The sequence below is a fragment of the Numida meleagris genome, chromosome 3 (genome assembly GCF_002078875.1).
Source record: "Numida meleagris isolate 19003 breed g44 Domestic line chromosome 3, NumMel1.0, whole genome shotgun sequence".
Lineage (NCBI taxonomy): Eukaryota > Metazoa > Chordata > Aves > Galliformes > Numididae > Numida > Numida meleagris.
The window spans coordinates 63,345,467-63,360,841 of NC_034411.1; the positions used below are offsets into that span (position 1 = coordinate 63,345,467).

The window sequence follows — 15,375 nt, forward strand, 5'->3', positions numbered from 1 at the left end:
GTAACAGTGACAAACAGCAATAATGACTTTGACACCTTGAACTAGTCACAAATTCCCAAAGATACAAAAAGTACCAACAGGAAGGTAAGTGTTGCTTTGTTCACATTTTGGAAAACTAGTTTTGATGGAGAGTGTATTAGAGCATGATGAAGTACAAAGTGTCAAGTTTAATGCATTGCCAATAAACAAAACTGAGGATATTGACCACTATTCTACCTAATAGTATGAAAAACTGACTGAATAAGACACAAGTCTCTTAAGTACATACCTAAGAATCTTGGTATATAACTTGCTGGAGTTAGTGGAAAACACAATATTTAACCTTCTCCATGTACACAGTGTGCTCCAAAGCATGCTTGGTGATGCCATTTTTCAGCTCTCAGTCTGACCTTGTCCATCATTGCGTTCTCCTTCTTCCTTATCTTCCTGACCTAGAGGAGCACTCCTACAAATGCTGAACTGACTAGGAGTTCAGTTACCTTACCTGAATCCACTTGTAACATTAGTTGCAAAATGCTTCTTAACCTTTCACCTTCCATATCGCTTTTCTCTACGCATCATCATTTCACCTTCTTTATCCCACTGAAATTGTGTTTCTCCTCATCATTCAGACTCCTCATGATGATTCTCATTTTAGTCATCAATTTTACTCTCTAGAGGACATCTCTCACTTTCAAGCAACCAGTGTCTGACAACACTTTTTCTCATAGCTACCTTTGGAGAAAGTAAGAGGGATGAACAGCCACAAAAGACCCTTTTAGCACACTCTCTCTTAGGAAAGGAAAAGGGCACCACCTGGCCCATGTTCATCTCTGTCTCCTGCTGACTCCGCCTCTGGCAGATGAAGTGAGAGATTCAAGAAGGCTTTGTGTTTAAGAGTCTTGACTTTCAAGTCCATAGTTTTTTAAATAAGTGTAAAGGTGTTTAAGGATGAGAATATCTTTTTAAGAAAATATGTATTTATCAGAGAAAAGAATTCTGATATATCAAAAAGATTAAATGTGAGATACAAATGAAGCAGTCATTAAGACCACAGCTGTGTGACATACTGCTGAGAGTCTCACCCTCAAGTGTACAGCCAATATTTTGTATCTTTTCCTTCTTTGTTTAAGGCATACATTGATAATGAGAATGGGATGTGGTATCTAATGTAGTAAGAGCAATTCTTCCTGAATCCCCTTATAAACCAGCAGAAGCTACCTAAGTAAGAAGAGAAGTCACTTCTGTGAAGATTCTTTCTGCAAGATCTGGAGGAAGTAGGAAGTGGTGTTTGGAATCTGAATTAAAAACACATAGAGATTCTTGCTAGCAATTCTGACAGCTTCTTAAGAAAAGCATCATTTTCAGGCTAGCATAAAGCAGATGGGCCCAGTTTTCACTGTGTATCAGTTTAAATATGTTAAGATAAGCTAATATACATTAGTGGAGAAACTGTAGCTCTCAATCTTCAGCTTCTCAAGATTTGCTGTGAATTTGGCAAGTACCACTTTGGTTGTTATCATTAAAAATTTAATTATTTCAATGCAGTGTAAAGTTTAGAAAGTATTATTTGTATGGTCTTGAAAAGTACCTGTTCAGATAAGAATTGGAAATGAAGGATAGTGGAAATAACTGTTATTTGATACTGCAATCAAGTAGTGCTTGCACCCAGCAGAGCTAGAAATGTTTATGCTAACTCTGATTACTTTCATATGAAGCAGTGCAGAAGTAACCACCTAAGAAACTGAGAAGTAAAGATCCAAGAGGAGGTTCTGTCAAAACTCAACATCAAGAGATGTTTTCTGTTGCTGTTGCAATTCTAGAAGAGAGCATGTGTCAGAAAAGCTAAATCTTCCTGTCCAATAGAGAATCTAGCACATGCTTTTTCCCCCCCACCCCATACATCAGGTTTGAGTTTACTGAAGGTTTGCAGAGTTTTAAATACTCCTCCTTCCTTCATTGTTCACATGGCAGCATCATGTTTTTGAGTGGCTACACAGTTCTCTCCCTTCCTGCTCCATGGGCATCCAGACTACTTTCCCTCTAGTATATATATCTTCTGGCACACAGCATTCTGAGGGTAGGGGGGCATTTTTTTAAGGGTTCTTTGCACATTTCCTTCATTACTCTAAAGTGACATTGGAGGGCTCAGTGAAGAAAATTCTTATCTTGTGTATAGCCTTTCTCACCCACTGTATGGCTCATCACATCTCACAAATGACTGCTGGTTCTGAAGAACTATTTGGACACTGGAAGAGCAAGGTCTGGGCAAATGCCACCCCTTGCAGGGGGCTATCTCACTTATCACACACAGAGTCTAGAAAATTAATTTGATTTAGACTACCTTGTTCTTATAGAGAGGAAAGAAGGGAATGGTTTCTCCCTTTCCTCTTATTTCTTGGTACTGCAACTCTGCAGAGCTCTGTCACTCCCACACTTGCCCATAGGCAGCAACTGTTCCCCACACTGAGGGCTCCTAGCCTGTTGAGTCATTCCTCCTACAGGATCTCTTCCATCCTTTTGGCCACCCTCGCATTTTTCCCCAGACTGTTCTCAGTTCTACAAGCTCCTTTCTGAGAGCAGATCAGAAACACAGAGTATTCAAGGTTTATGAAAGCATTTTCTGTTCTTTATTATTTTCTTAATCACTCCTGCTATTTTATTTGTTTGTTTGTTTGTTTTTTTGTCCACTCTGAGTATTGAGGTGATATTTTCAGGGGATTATCTTTCATAATCCTCATGTGTTGTATCTAAGCAATAATGGCCACCTTGGAGTCCATCTACTTATTTGTGAAGTTATTATTAAAACTTTATTACATATTTAACTTCATCTTTTAATCACTTCATATTTGATTTCCAACTGCTGTTTTATTGTCTGGTTGGTCTTTGAGGTGCATGAGATCCTCTGCAGCTCCTCAGAGCTGGGACTCTTCCTTACAGGACTGATTTAACTGCTCATGCCTTCCCACCATGATCCTTCTCACTATGCCAAATCATTCATATCCTAGAATAAATTGCTCCCTTTGTGAGCTCCTTTTCCTCCAGGAGCTGACCATTTATTCCAATTCTTTGTCTCTAAGATTTTAACAAGATACATATCCAGGTGAGGATTCCTCATTCTATGTGAAGCTTTGTAGAAAGCTTGTAGAAAGCCTTTTGGAAATCCACATAGACTATATCAACTGGATCATTCTTATCCATGTTTGTTGTTCAGTTCATAGAATTCCATCAGTCTGTGAGGCAAAAGTATCCTTATCAAGAGTTGGGGTTCCTCAGCTTTCCAGGAAGCTTATAAACATGAGGGAAATCAACTTTTAACAAGGGTAGATAGTGATTGGACAAGGGGGAATGGTTTTGAACTAAAGGAGGAGAGATTTAGATTAGATGTCAGAGGGAAGTTTTTTACTGAGAGAGTGGTGAGGTACTGGAACAGGCTGCCCAGAGAGGATGTGGATGCCCCATCCCTTGAGGTGTTTAAGGCCAGGTTGGATGGGGCCCTGGGCAGCCTGATCTAGTACTTGATCTAGCTGTTGGCAACTCTGTGGTAGGGAGTTAGAACTTGATGATTTTGGGGGTCCTTTCCAACACAAGCCATTCTATAATTCTATGATAACAGAGATGACTGACAACATCTGCATCACTATGTCCCTCAAAATTTTATTTCCTCACTACTTTTATGAGGGGCAAAAAGATCCCTATTAAAGGACTTACAGCAGAGCCACTGCACCCTTGTATGACACCCTGGAGCTGTTTTCAACAGAGAAAATTTTGCCATCTATTTGAATCAACTGATGTCTCATTTTTATTTTCTTTTAAATCATACCGTGATGCTTATGACATTTTCAGTCCTCAGGTTTGGCTCTACTGAGCATAACCAAGTGAAACTGATTCTCTGTGATCCAGGTTTAGGATTATGCATTTTATGAATGACTGAGAAGGTAAACTTTCTTCTAGATTCAAGTTTACCTCTTTCTACTCAAAGGTGATTTAAATCATCTACAACAGATGTGAAAATAGTCATTATAGAGAATAATGTTAGTAAAACAGCACTAATGGCTCTGTTAAATAATTCTAATACATCTTCATTTCTTTAATTGATTCATGAAAGTTTTTTCACATGCATGCTGGAGTGAGTTGCAGGGGCTTGTATACCAGGTGGATTTTTCAAGTGATCATGGCTCTATTTATAATGACACTTGGCACCTCTACCTGACATTATGTTTTAACTCTAATAAATAATCAGAAATCTTGTGCTTCAAAGCCAAGTGATTAAGCCAAAATATTGTCATTATTGCCAATGGCATAAATGATACTACCACATATAATAACCTTTTTAATAAGGTGTTAACTTCTTCAGATGACGTTTCCCATTTGGAGGATGTTCCTCACTGCCTTCTGTCTTTTACAGTAAGAAGTGAGCTATAACACAGCCACTGTCTGTTTGGATACCAGTCTCTTTTGCAATGCTGTTCACATAGCTGGCTTTTCTTTTTGCTGCTTTTTTTTTTTTTTTTACTCCTACTTTTCTGGCAGTGTAAGTTATTCAGTGATTATTAGAGGTCAGGACACTGAAACACCTGCGTGCTCTAGTGCAGTATTGTAAGCAGCTATGGTTTTCTCTCAGTTCCACAGGAAATTCAGTGGAGTGTTGACATTGTTCTATGGCACTAAGACCTCAGTTCACTGATTAATCTGGTGTAATTCTCTTTATGTATCCAATTTTCACACCTTTCCAGGAGGAAAAAGAATAAGTTCTCATTAATTTCCAGTCACAAATATATTTGGCTTTCTCTTACAGAAACTCTGGGAGTCACAGAATTAACTTTTTATAATATCTTCTCTCATGTCTTCCTGTCTCTTTAATCTGACCTCACCACACACCCAACAATGGAAACCAACCGACACAGTCCAGCCTTATGATCTCACCAGCCTTCTTTCCTAAGTTTGTCTGCTGACATAATCTGTGCCATCTTGACAGTGATGTCACTCCATAATTTTTGAGTCCGTTGCTTAAGATAATAAGAGAATTATCCTCTGCCTAAATTGACTGAAACCAAACTAGTGGCATGATCTCTGTATGCAAACTCCATGCATGCAGATTCCCTACATTGAATATGCTAGGCTTTCTTTCATTAAAACTACTCTACATTTGCAGACAGAAGGGTTTTGCTGATTTTGAGAAAGCTGAGAGAAGATTTCCTGTATTGGCAGTACAAATCTTGAAGAATAGTACGTTTATCCTCAGAGTGAGCTCCTGACAGAAATAGCCAAAATAAGGAAATTCTGTTGGAAACTGTAGGAGCAAAGGTGAATAAGAACATGATGTGTGGGGACTGCTGTGTCAGGAGAGGTGTAGCTCTCAATGCCACATGTAAAGGAGCTGTTAAAAATATCTTTCCACAAAAAACAGCACTGAGGGACGTGGTTAGTGGGTGTGGTATGTTGGTGATGGGTTGATGGTTGAACTAGATGATCTTAGTAGCCTTTTCCAATCTTAATGACTCTATGATTCTATGAAAAGGGAGAGGAGAGCACCAACAGCTGTACAAGTATTGTTATACCCACTGATTTCATTTCCAAAATTAAAAAAAAAAAAAAATCTTCATATTTATACTTAGGGTTGTGCACAGTTTTTTGCTTCTAATTCATAAACAAAACTTCCAAGACATAAATGTGAAGTGTTTGATGTGATGTCAGCATGACCCACTGTGTTTCCACTGATTGGGAAGAAAGTTGATTAGGTTTTGCAGGTGACCATGGACTAATTTCATAAAGATTAAGTGTTCTTTTCACACTGCCATTCTTTAGGGCTTTCTATTGCAACCATATGATGAGCTGATGCAAGCAGCCCCCTGCCTTGCTTTGCACTGGGAGGGGATGGCCATGATGAACCCCAGCCAGGGTCAAACACATTCCCTCACCTACCCCACCCAGGGGTGGCTCCTGGCTTCAGGCTAGAGGCTGTACTTTCACAGCAGAAATGGAGAAGAGCCACTGTTCCTGCTGCTTATCAGCATTCAGGGTTACCATAAAATAATTAAATTAGGCATCAAAAATGGTGAAAAAAATGGCGAAAAAAATGGCATGTTTAGAAAAACCTTTAAGAGTCTTCATTCACTTAATCATTTGGCCTTGCAGTAGTATGCCTAGGCAATCACTGAAATGTCACCAGGAAGGAACAGGTTTTGACCTCACTGTAGCTCAGTTCTCAGGTGTGCGTGTAGCAGTCATGCTGTCACTAAAATAAGGTTTCCCACTTTTGGGTTGTCCCTAATCTTTTTAAAGACCCTTTCTCCATGGAAGCCTTTCTGAAATGCCTCTCGTCCTAATATAGGCCTCTCGTCCTAATACAATGATTTTTCTGTGGTAAATGTGGACTAAAATCCTCTTCAGCAGTCTTTGATTCAATTTTATGCTATATGCTGAGTAAAATGCAAAGATCCTGATGGAAACAATACAAGAAAATGAGTGACAAAATGACTGCAGGTGCTCTATTGTTAAGATGTTTGCACAGTTGTGTTTTGACTCAGATAATAGACCCCTGCAGCTTCCCAGAAGCATATATGCTTCTGGGGCCTGAGAAAAAGAAATGTGGGCAATAAAGTAACTTTTAGAAGATAGGCTTGCATGCAGTGGGGCTGGGCCATGACTAAAAATTTGTGCATGTTACTCCAAGGGCTACACGAATATAAGCATTGTAAATTCTTTTCAGATATGTACGTGTTTTAAAATCATGAGAGTGACAAGTTAGGTGGCAAAGCAAAATAACAAAGTGCCCTGGGAAATGCGCTGCCAGAGAAGGTAAACAAAAACACACACAAGTGCCTTTATGAAGGTAGGATTTGCATTTTCTTAGCAGAACAAACTCTCTGCCTTGGCTCCCTGTGCTCTCACTGAAGTGGAGGTCATGGCTAGTGACAACTGGGAGCTGTTCCTGGAGCCTCTCTTGCCTTTTTAGGTTATGAGGGTCTCTGTGTGTTTAGGATAATATGATTGACAGCTCCACTCCGGCCCCAATTAGCACCCTATAATTTATTAGCTTCTGCTTTCAGATTATGCGCTAACTTCACAAATATTTCAACCACGGAAACAGCAGATATCAAGTGTCCCTTTCCTGATCCAGCTCACTGTGACTGCAGTTAAATACACAGAGGGAGCTGTGCAGGTCTGTCAAGAGAAAATGATTATTTGTGTCTGTGTGCAACTGGGGCTGTCACAGCCCTTTAGGATTCTTCTTGTGAAAAAAAAAGGGTTATTCCACTGGGCCAGGGACTCAGGCCCAGTTCCTACTGCTGGGGTGCAAGGACTGGAAACCAACGTGCTGGCTCTTCTGGTTCAGTTCCGCTTCTTGTACAAGTACTGACACTTCAACCACATGCAAGAGCTACTGATGACAAAGCTCATGTCTCTCATCATGGCACCCCTTTCCTCCTTCACAGGGCCAGTGGTGGGTGCAGGAGGGAAGGGGCTGGCTGAGCAGAGAGGTCAAGGAGCACGGGTCAGTGGATGGAGGTAGAGAAGGAGAAATAGGGAAGCTGAATGAGGAGGCACCTTACAGCCTGACCATGCCAGGCGAAACAGGAGGGAAGATGCCTGCAGTGGTCAAGTGGGACTGCAACCAGGGAGCTCAGGCAGGAGGAGACAGTACAGGCCTTCCCACTGCATGTAGTGCCCATGGGTCTGCTGCACAGCATTCATGCATCGTCACTGGTCATGGAAGCAGTAGAAAGCATGATGCAAAGTTAACTCCTTAGGCATAATTAGAGACGGACACAAACAGTGGGACTCATCTGGTCTGAGCTGCTCGTCAGGGTGGTCAGTTCAGAAAGCGGACTGACTGTGGTAGGACGCAAATAGTAGCTCAGTTCCCAGGATCTTAATGGAATGTTTTTTCTTCTCCTTTTTTTTTCTCCTTCTTTTTCTTTCTCATTCTTTTTCCTTTTTCTTTTTCCTTTTCCTTTTTTCCCTTCTTTCCCCATCTCTCATTTCCACTTCCCTACATAGCATTGTCTAGCTCTCAAAACAAGCACCTCGCTCCTCCAAATAATCTCACCTCGTCTCTCTCCTTCCCCTGCTGCAACTGCTCCTCTGGGTGGCAGGCCAGGGAAGCTAGCCAGGACACCACAACCCCCCAGGGAGCTGACTCGCCTTTCTGTAATCAAAAGGGCGTCTTAATTACATCCCTTGCCCAGAAAAAGATGCAAGAGAACTGCCAGTCAGAGGCCTCAGTGTATCTAAAGCCATCCACAGCACTTGCCTCCCTTTTAGAAAGGGACCAACCTTTAAGCCCCCGCTAGAGCTTGTTGCAAACCTTAATAGGACATCAAAGGCAAAGTGAGGAGGGACTGCTTCTGACCCAAGGAGACAGGCAGATCCATTTCCCTGAGGACAGGCAGGACAGTAGCCAAGGGAGGTGCAGAGGAGATTTCAAGCTCTCTCCTCCCTTTCTCTCCTCCTTTCCCCTCCCCTGGGGGCTCTGATGCAAAACCCACTGGGAGAGGTGGTAGGAAGGAAGGAATATTCACCCTAAAGCTAGATGACAGGAGACTGCAAATGCAGAGGCACATATACGTTGGTCTCTAAGGAGCCCTGAACGGCATCCTTGCAACTGCAGCTAGATCAGGGAGAAATCTTCGTTAAAATGAAGCAGATGCTGTGGCTGATTGCCCCTGCACCTGCTTCAGCACTGCTCTGCAACAGCTCTGAGCCCTTTGCCTCCTGCCCCAGAGCCCGTATAGACTGTCATGAGTTATGTCTGTTTGTATGTCACCACTGAAACAATCTGTTTTCTTGAGTATGGTTGGAGAGCAGTGGCCAGTTTGAAACTGCTGGCAGAAGGGAGACCCTGGGGGTATGCATATGGCATGTAAGATGCGTGTAACGCAGAGGAAGCATACCTTTTGCATTTACAGATTTCTTGTGCACATTCCTGATTAAGCAATTAAGCTATGATTCAAAGAGGAATAAAACAGATTTATGAAATAGCACCGAGGTTTTATTTACACTTCTACTGCATTAGGAGACCCATTCACCCTGTGCTGGGCAGCTTAATGCTTGGGATGAAGTTTCTGCTCTGGCAAGATGAGCTGCAGCCCCAGCCCTGCACGGCTTCACTCCCAAACCTCAAAGGCAGTGCTGTGAGCAGCCTCCTGCAGTCACGGTGACCCACTGAGCACAACACTGCTGCGGGGTTTCATCAAAACACCCTCAGACTGCAGCACATCTGAAGTGGGAGCATTTTTAAAAGTTGCTTGCATAGCACCTAACACCATAAGCCAAAGCCATGACTTTGATGTTTGGGTACTTCCGCAGTACAACAATAAAAATAGATTATCTGGAGAGCAAATATCAATAGCAATAGTCATATATTCATTACATAAATCCTCATGGTTGGAAATGTTCACAGTCAAAATGAATGGTAAATGTCAGTGCGGTAAATGACTGCTTACATGAATGTATCCAAACATATCTGGGCTGTATTGCCCAATTCTCCTCGCTAGGAGAAGAAGGGCAAAAAATGAAAGAAAAGGGAAACAACTGCACCAAAGCACCGCTAATGTCAGAGCCAAATTAGACTTAAAAAAAACCCAAAAACCTAAAAATAAAATGAAAAAAAACCTCAAAACTTTAAACACAGCCTAAAGAAAATGCAGGTGACTGTTCACGGAATGACCTTGCTATCTTCAAGCCTCTGCAACAATACAGTTAAATACCATTTTTAGTTATCTTTCTCCTTCAAAGTGCTGCTGCCTTCCTTCATGATAGAAGACTCAGAACATTTGTGGCTTAACAAGCACTATATAATCTGGAGCCATTTGCTTGCCCTTTCCAGTCTGTCAGCTAGCCGAGGGTTGTGATGACGTGCCTATGGGTTTGTTGGGCTGAAGCACCACCACAAGCCACCTCCTGCCCTTTGCCAAGCTCTGTCCGGGGATGTTCTGCCCACTTTTTATTTCAAGGCAGCTCCTTGCCAGCTTCTCACAATATTTATTCTCACTGCTTTATTGTTTTCTTGCTGTTAATGTTCCTGTTCTTTCCCATAAATGTACTTATGGCTGAGATGGAATTTCGGAGCAACAAGTTCTCCATTTCCAACACAGTGAACATTTTGCCAGAGTCTCAGAATGTAAAATCCCCCACCACAGCACAAAAGTCTGTTTTCAACTGCTTCTCCTGGTGTCAGAGGGGTGACGTCAGGACTCTCCTCTCAGACGCACTGAACTTTGTCAGCCCTCCAAAATGTTGCATTAAGAAAAGACAGAACAAAACGAAACACTGTAGTGCTGGGATCTGATGCTTTGCCTGTAAAAGCGTCAGCTTGCAGGTATAGGCTGAACTTGCTATTTCTGCACTGTGTAATTAGTCATTTGATGCTTTATAATAACATTTTAATGTACCAGTGCAAAAAAGCACAGTGCAAAATATACTCCCCTCTTCTATCAACTTTATGAAGAAACATCTCTTACTATGGGGTGCCACCCTTGCTGCAGCCCATCCTACAGAGAGATACCCTACTCTAAAAGGCAGCACTGCCACAACATTGTATTTTCTTGTCTTTTGTATTTATCAACATATTTTTTACTCATTAAGAAAATATTTTCAACTGCTGGAATTTCTAGTTACTTTTAATGCAAACTAATACAATAACTCACTCCATCCACACCACAGGTATTTTTTTTCTCCTTTTTCATCCTGAAGTTTCTAATCTGCCTCATTTCTCTTTTTCAGTTTTAATTCCCTACAAAAGCACGCAGGGTGAAAGAAGGAATACCTTTAATGCAGCTTCCCTACTGTTAAATAGATATCTTATTCCCCCTTTCAAACCAAAACAAGACAATTATTAAAGTGACAAAATGACAGCAACAAGTAGACAAAGGGAAGCATTAGAGGCAACCCAGACCTATTGTCCCACGTGTGCCTTTCCTTCTGGTGTTCCCTGTAAAGGCCATCAGGTTGAAGGCGAGTGCTTTTTCCTGGGTTTCCTTTCTCCCCCTTCTTTAAGAGGGTTTTGTTTTCACCATAAAATGTTTCTTGTAAAAAAAAAAAAGAAAACAACCAACCATTACGTATTCAATGCAAATGTTATGCCAAATTCTGAGAAGTGCCACCTTGGTTTTCATATTTCTGGAGTTTGAACAGTTGTCCGTGGAACAGCTGCATTTCTGTAAGCCCAAGGCAGGTGGCCCAAGCTAGACGCTTGCCACTCATAACCACAATGCTGAAAAATCTGACTAGCTCCTCAGTAGTCCAAAAATGTTAGCGAGTTCCAGTTTCCTCTCCTTTTACTTTTCTGCAATGTAAAGTAAGAATCCAGTTCCAAACTGCTAAATCATTTTTTCCCATGTTGAAATCGAGAAATAATTTTCACTGTCATAAAAAAATATTCACACCACTGAAATAACCACGATTTCCTCCGTCCCTTGTAAAAAGGCCAGTGGTTCTGCATCACCATTCCTGACGTCATTTGACTCTTTTAAAATAGTCCAACTGCAGTCCTGGTTGTGGAGTTTGTTTAAATAGTTTGTGGTCTTTGGCTCTCCTCTCTCAACAGAAGGGTCTTCCTCTCCAAAATAAGTCTAAAGGATCATCCTTGCAAAGCCAGGTTGTTCTAAGTCCTGTTGTCTGTCCCCGAGCTGCAGGGCCATGGTAGGCTTGGAAAAGGGCAAGGGGTGTCTGGGAGGCTCTGAGTCAGCTCGTCAGCTCAGAAGGGATCCACCACAGAACGAGTAACGCCGAGCTGCAAACCAAGACCAGAAGCTGTTACAAACTGACCCGACTTCAGCTCTGAATGCCACCATGCCTAGAGGCAGAGATCTACAGGGGAGAGCCAGGGGAGGAAGAGTGAAGGACAGCTCTAAAACCAGTAAAGATCCTTGCTTTTGTCCTGAGGCTGCAAACCTGAGAATGGAGAGAAGAAAAAAGGGAAGAAGAAAAAATAGGTACAGGCATTTAAGGAAAGAGAAAGACAAACTCAATTTCTGCCACATTAGATCAGAGGCTCAGCCTGAAGCCTGGGCTCCCCAGGGCTAGAAGAAAGCAGTGAAGCAAGAAGAGCCCTGGCTGCAGTGAGGACAGGCACACATCCCTTTTTAATGGAGCCACCAGTGACTGCAGTCAACAGGCTTCATCATGAGGAACCCAAGCAGCTAAGCAGTCTTTCTTTGCCTCCACAGACACCGCCTGAGCAGCTTGCACTGCTGGCCATGACTCTGTCCCCTCTGCAGCACCACTATGGGCATGCAACCCTGCATCCTGGCACCTGGCCAGGGGCAAGCCACCAGCACTAGCCTCCTTGGCTACAGGGATAGCTGTTGCCCTTTCATGCTCAGCAGATACAATAGTAATTTTTGAAAACTGGGAGAAAAAAAGCAGAGAAAACTGTTTAGAAAGCTGCAGAAATTCACAAAGCTGTGCGACTGCCCTGAGGCAGGACCCAGCCATGGCCCTCAGGGCTCCATCAGGCTTCCAGCACAGAGCAAGGCCCAAAGCAAGCGGTACCTCAGAGCGTGTCTTGGCAGCCAGAAATGTGGAGTGGGTGACACATTGCCCTTGCTTGCCTGGCCAAGGAGTGCAAAGAAGGACACGCAGGATGGGTTGGGAGCTCATACACCCATATGTTTCCCCTAGCTGCCCTCCACACAGAGCCCTCCCCTCCCACCACCTCAGGGCAGGGGTAGCCCTGAGCTGGGGGGACCCCGAGGGGCAGGGGCCTCTCTTCACCTGCGTCCACGTTGAGGCCGAGGCTCTGTGCCACATCTCCTGCCGCATTGGGGAAGGGTCCTGGTGTTGTCCAGGCAGCAGCAGGGCCTGCCTCACTCTTGCCCAGCTCGCAGGGAGGGCTGACTGGTGTGGGCACAGCAGCGGGGGTGAGGCGATGGGGGCGGACGGAGGCAGTGGGCACCAGCAAGGAGCCATAGCGAGGGTCGAAGTGAGGGCCGTAGACCTCATGCATGGCGGTGGGGCGGGGGTAGGCCGTGCTCTGCGTCCCGAGGTAGGGATGGTGGTGGTGGTGGTGGTGGGCGTGATGCCAGGCCTCAGGGCCACCCTGGTGTAGGTGGCCGTGCAGGGAGGCTGGGGCATAGGGGTCAGCGGCAGTGAAGGGCAGCTCACTGTGGGCGGCCAGGGGGCTGCTGAGGGTGACAGGGACCGAGGAGGGCTGGTAGGTGCTGTTCCAGAAGGACGGGGGGAAGCTGCGCTGGCTCATCGGGAAGGAGCCATCTAGATGCAGAGAGAAAGGAAAGGCGGATGAGCACTCAGCCCTGGCATCATTCCCTATGGCCTTGCTTCACTCTTGTTATCCTCCCAAAACCGGCAAACACACAAAACTGCTCCCCAGCAGCCCTTCCCAGCCCATCATCATCCAGCACAATTAGCACAGGGCTGGAGCAGTTTGCTCCAGGCTTCTCTTAGTACCTCTTTAGGGAAAAGATTGTTATCTAAGGTGAGGGAAACACCTTTTTCTCTCAGTCTGGAAACTGAGTCAGAACCATTAGGAACAGCAATTGTCAAGGTTGGATTTCTCTCACTTTTTTTTTTCTTTGTACTAATCTCCCTCTTGAAGCATTTACACTCAACACCTCAGAGGATGCCCAACCCTGCCAGGAAAGCAACTGCTTTCTCAGTGTAGTTTCAGAGCAGTCAGGAACAGCATGAGATGTGCAATTGGCTTAAATGTGCTAAACATCTACGTGGGGGTAATTTCCATGTCTATTGCACTGGACTTGAGCCTGTTTTGGGGGCTCTTGTTAGCATGTTTGGGAAGAATACTGCACTTCTTTGACTACTGACAGGGCAAAGGACAAGGACCCTGTGCTTTCCTTGCCCAGTGTGAAGTGGAATAGAGATAACTAATAGTGCAGAAGTAGATGCTATGCACTATTGATTGTGAACAGACAGTGTTGCTGAGACAAACCCTTGCCAGGGAGGTACATCAGCTCTGCACGTTCTGGTGTTACTCAGGAGAAAGGGAAGCAGCTCCTGAAGAGCTAAGAACTCTTCCAGCTTTCAGTGCTGAGCATCTCCCACTTGTGAAATACTTTAACCAGTATTTCATTCTTAGAAAACACTGATGGGAATTCACAGACAAAGCGAGCAGTCAGCTCTCAGTCGGGCAGTGGCAGGTGAGGGATGGTCCCTGAAGCTGCTCTGTAGCAATGCCTGAGGTCAAATGTTCCCTGCCACCCCAGGTACCCCATGAGCCTACAAGGTGTAAAATTGAGCACAGGTACAAAAGATTTGTGCCTGCATCCGCTTCTCATATTGCTCCCACCTTTGCTCATCACAGCCCCAAACTCAAAGCCAAGGGACAAGGGAAGAACCCTGCCGTAGCCGTTGGCCCTGCACCCCCACATCCCCTGCACTCCCGGAACCCCAGCACCCGCTCCCCTCCTCTGTGCTCACCCCTCCAGGAGCCGGCGTTCCGCGCCGCCTTGGCGCTGCCGAGCGAAAAGCTGCTGGGCTGGCTGAGCGCCCGGCTGAAGTGCTCGTCCACCACGGCGCTGATGTCCCCCTGGAAGTAGGTGAAGAGGACGCACCGGGAGCTGATGTACTCGGCTTCGGGGGGCCGCTCCTTCTCGGGGCTGCACTCCTCCTCCTTGATGCTGGCGGCGGCGTGGCTGGGGAAAGAGCTGCTGGCGCCGGCGCTGCTGCCGCTCTCCGGGGCTTCTTGCATTTTGGAGTACAAGGCGAGTTTCTGGAGGGAGAGAGAGGAAAGGGAGGACGGGAAACGGAGCTACGAGGCGTGCTGGCCCCCGTCCCGGCCCTCCGTCCCCGTGCTAAGCGAGATGCAGCGCCCGGGCCCACTCCGAGTTCCATGCGGGAGAATGTGGGAGCTGCGGTTCTGCCGCACTCTCGAGCCCGAAAGCGCCGGGCGCGAGCAGGGTGACGCGCGAGACTCGGCTCCCGGCACGAAGTCCGGCACGCAGAGGCGCTTTGCGGGCCGGATCCCTGCACCGAGGGAAAGGCAGAAGAGTGACCTACAAAACAAAGCGGAAAACGGGAGGAAGGGGGAAAAAAATCAAAGCCTGTCCGCCTCAAACACGTCTCAGGGCAGAAAGCATTTCTCTGGCCAGAGGGAAACCTCAGGTATTTCCTACAAGATTGCACTGTTTTTACTGGATCCCGCCGGGGGAAATAAAGAGCGGGCGCTCAGAAGTTCGCCGGATCTTTCCCGAGGTCTCTCTGCCCGCAACCGCCGGGAGTTCCTTAAGATGAGCCGGGGACGCGGAGCCGGACAGGGCCGGAGGAAGAACGAGGGCCGGGCGGGCGGACGGGCAGGCGGGCGGGAGCCCTGGATCTAGACGCGCGGGATATTTAATAACTTCGCTCCGTGACTGCCGCCTTTCCACTTGGCCGCCGGCTCTGCCATTGAGCTAATAATTAGCCTCCTAAATAATG

General features: G+C 45.3%; 1 protein-coding gene across 1 annotated transcript in view; it reads right to left on the reverse strand.

The window, feature by feature from the left end:
• VGLL2 (vestigial like family member 2) overlaps positions 11,002-15,375 on the reverse strand; it is a 9,439-nt gene continuing 5,065 nt past the window's right edge. The window contains exons 2-4 of the mRNA XM_021389654.1: positions 14,380-14,671; positions 12,700-13,197; positions 11,002-11,716 (exon numbers count right to left, since the gene is read on the reverse strand). Coding sequence (XP_021245329.1) covers positions 11,676-11,716; positions 12,700-13,197; positions 14,380-14,671 — 831 coding nt within the window. The 3' untranslated portion in view covers positions 11,002-11,675. The remainder of the gene's footprint in view (positions 11,717-12,699; positions 13,198-14,379; positions 14,672-15,375) is intronic.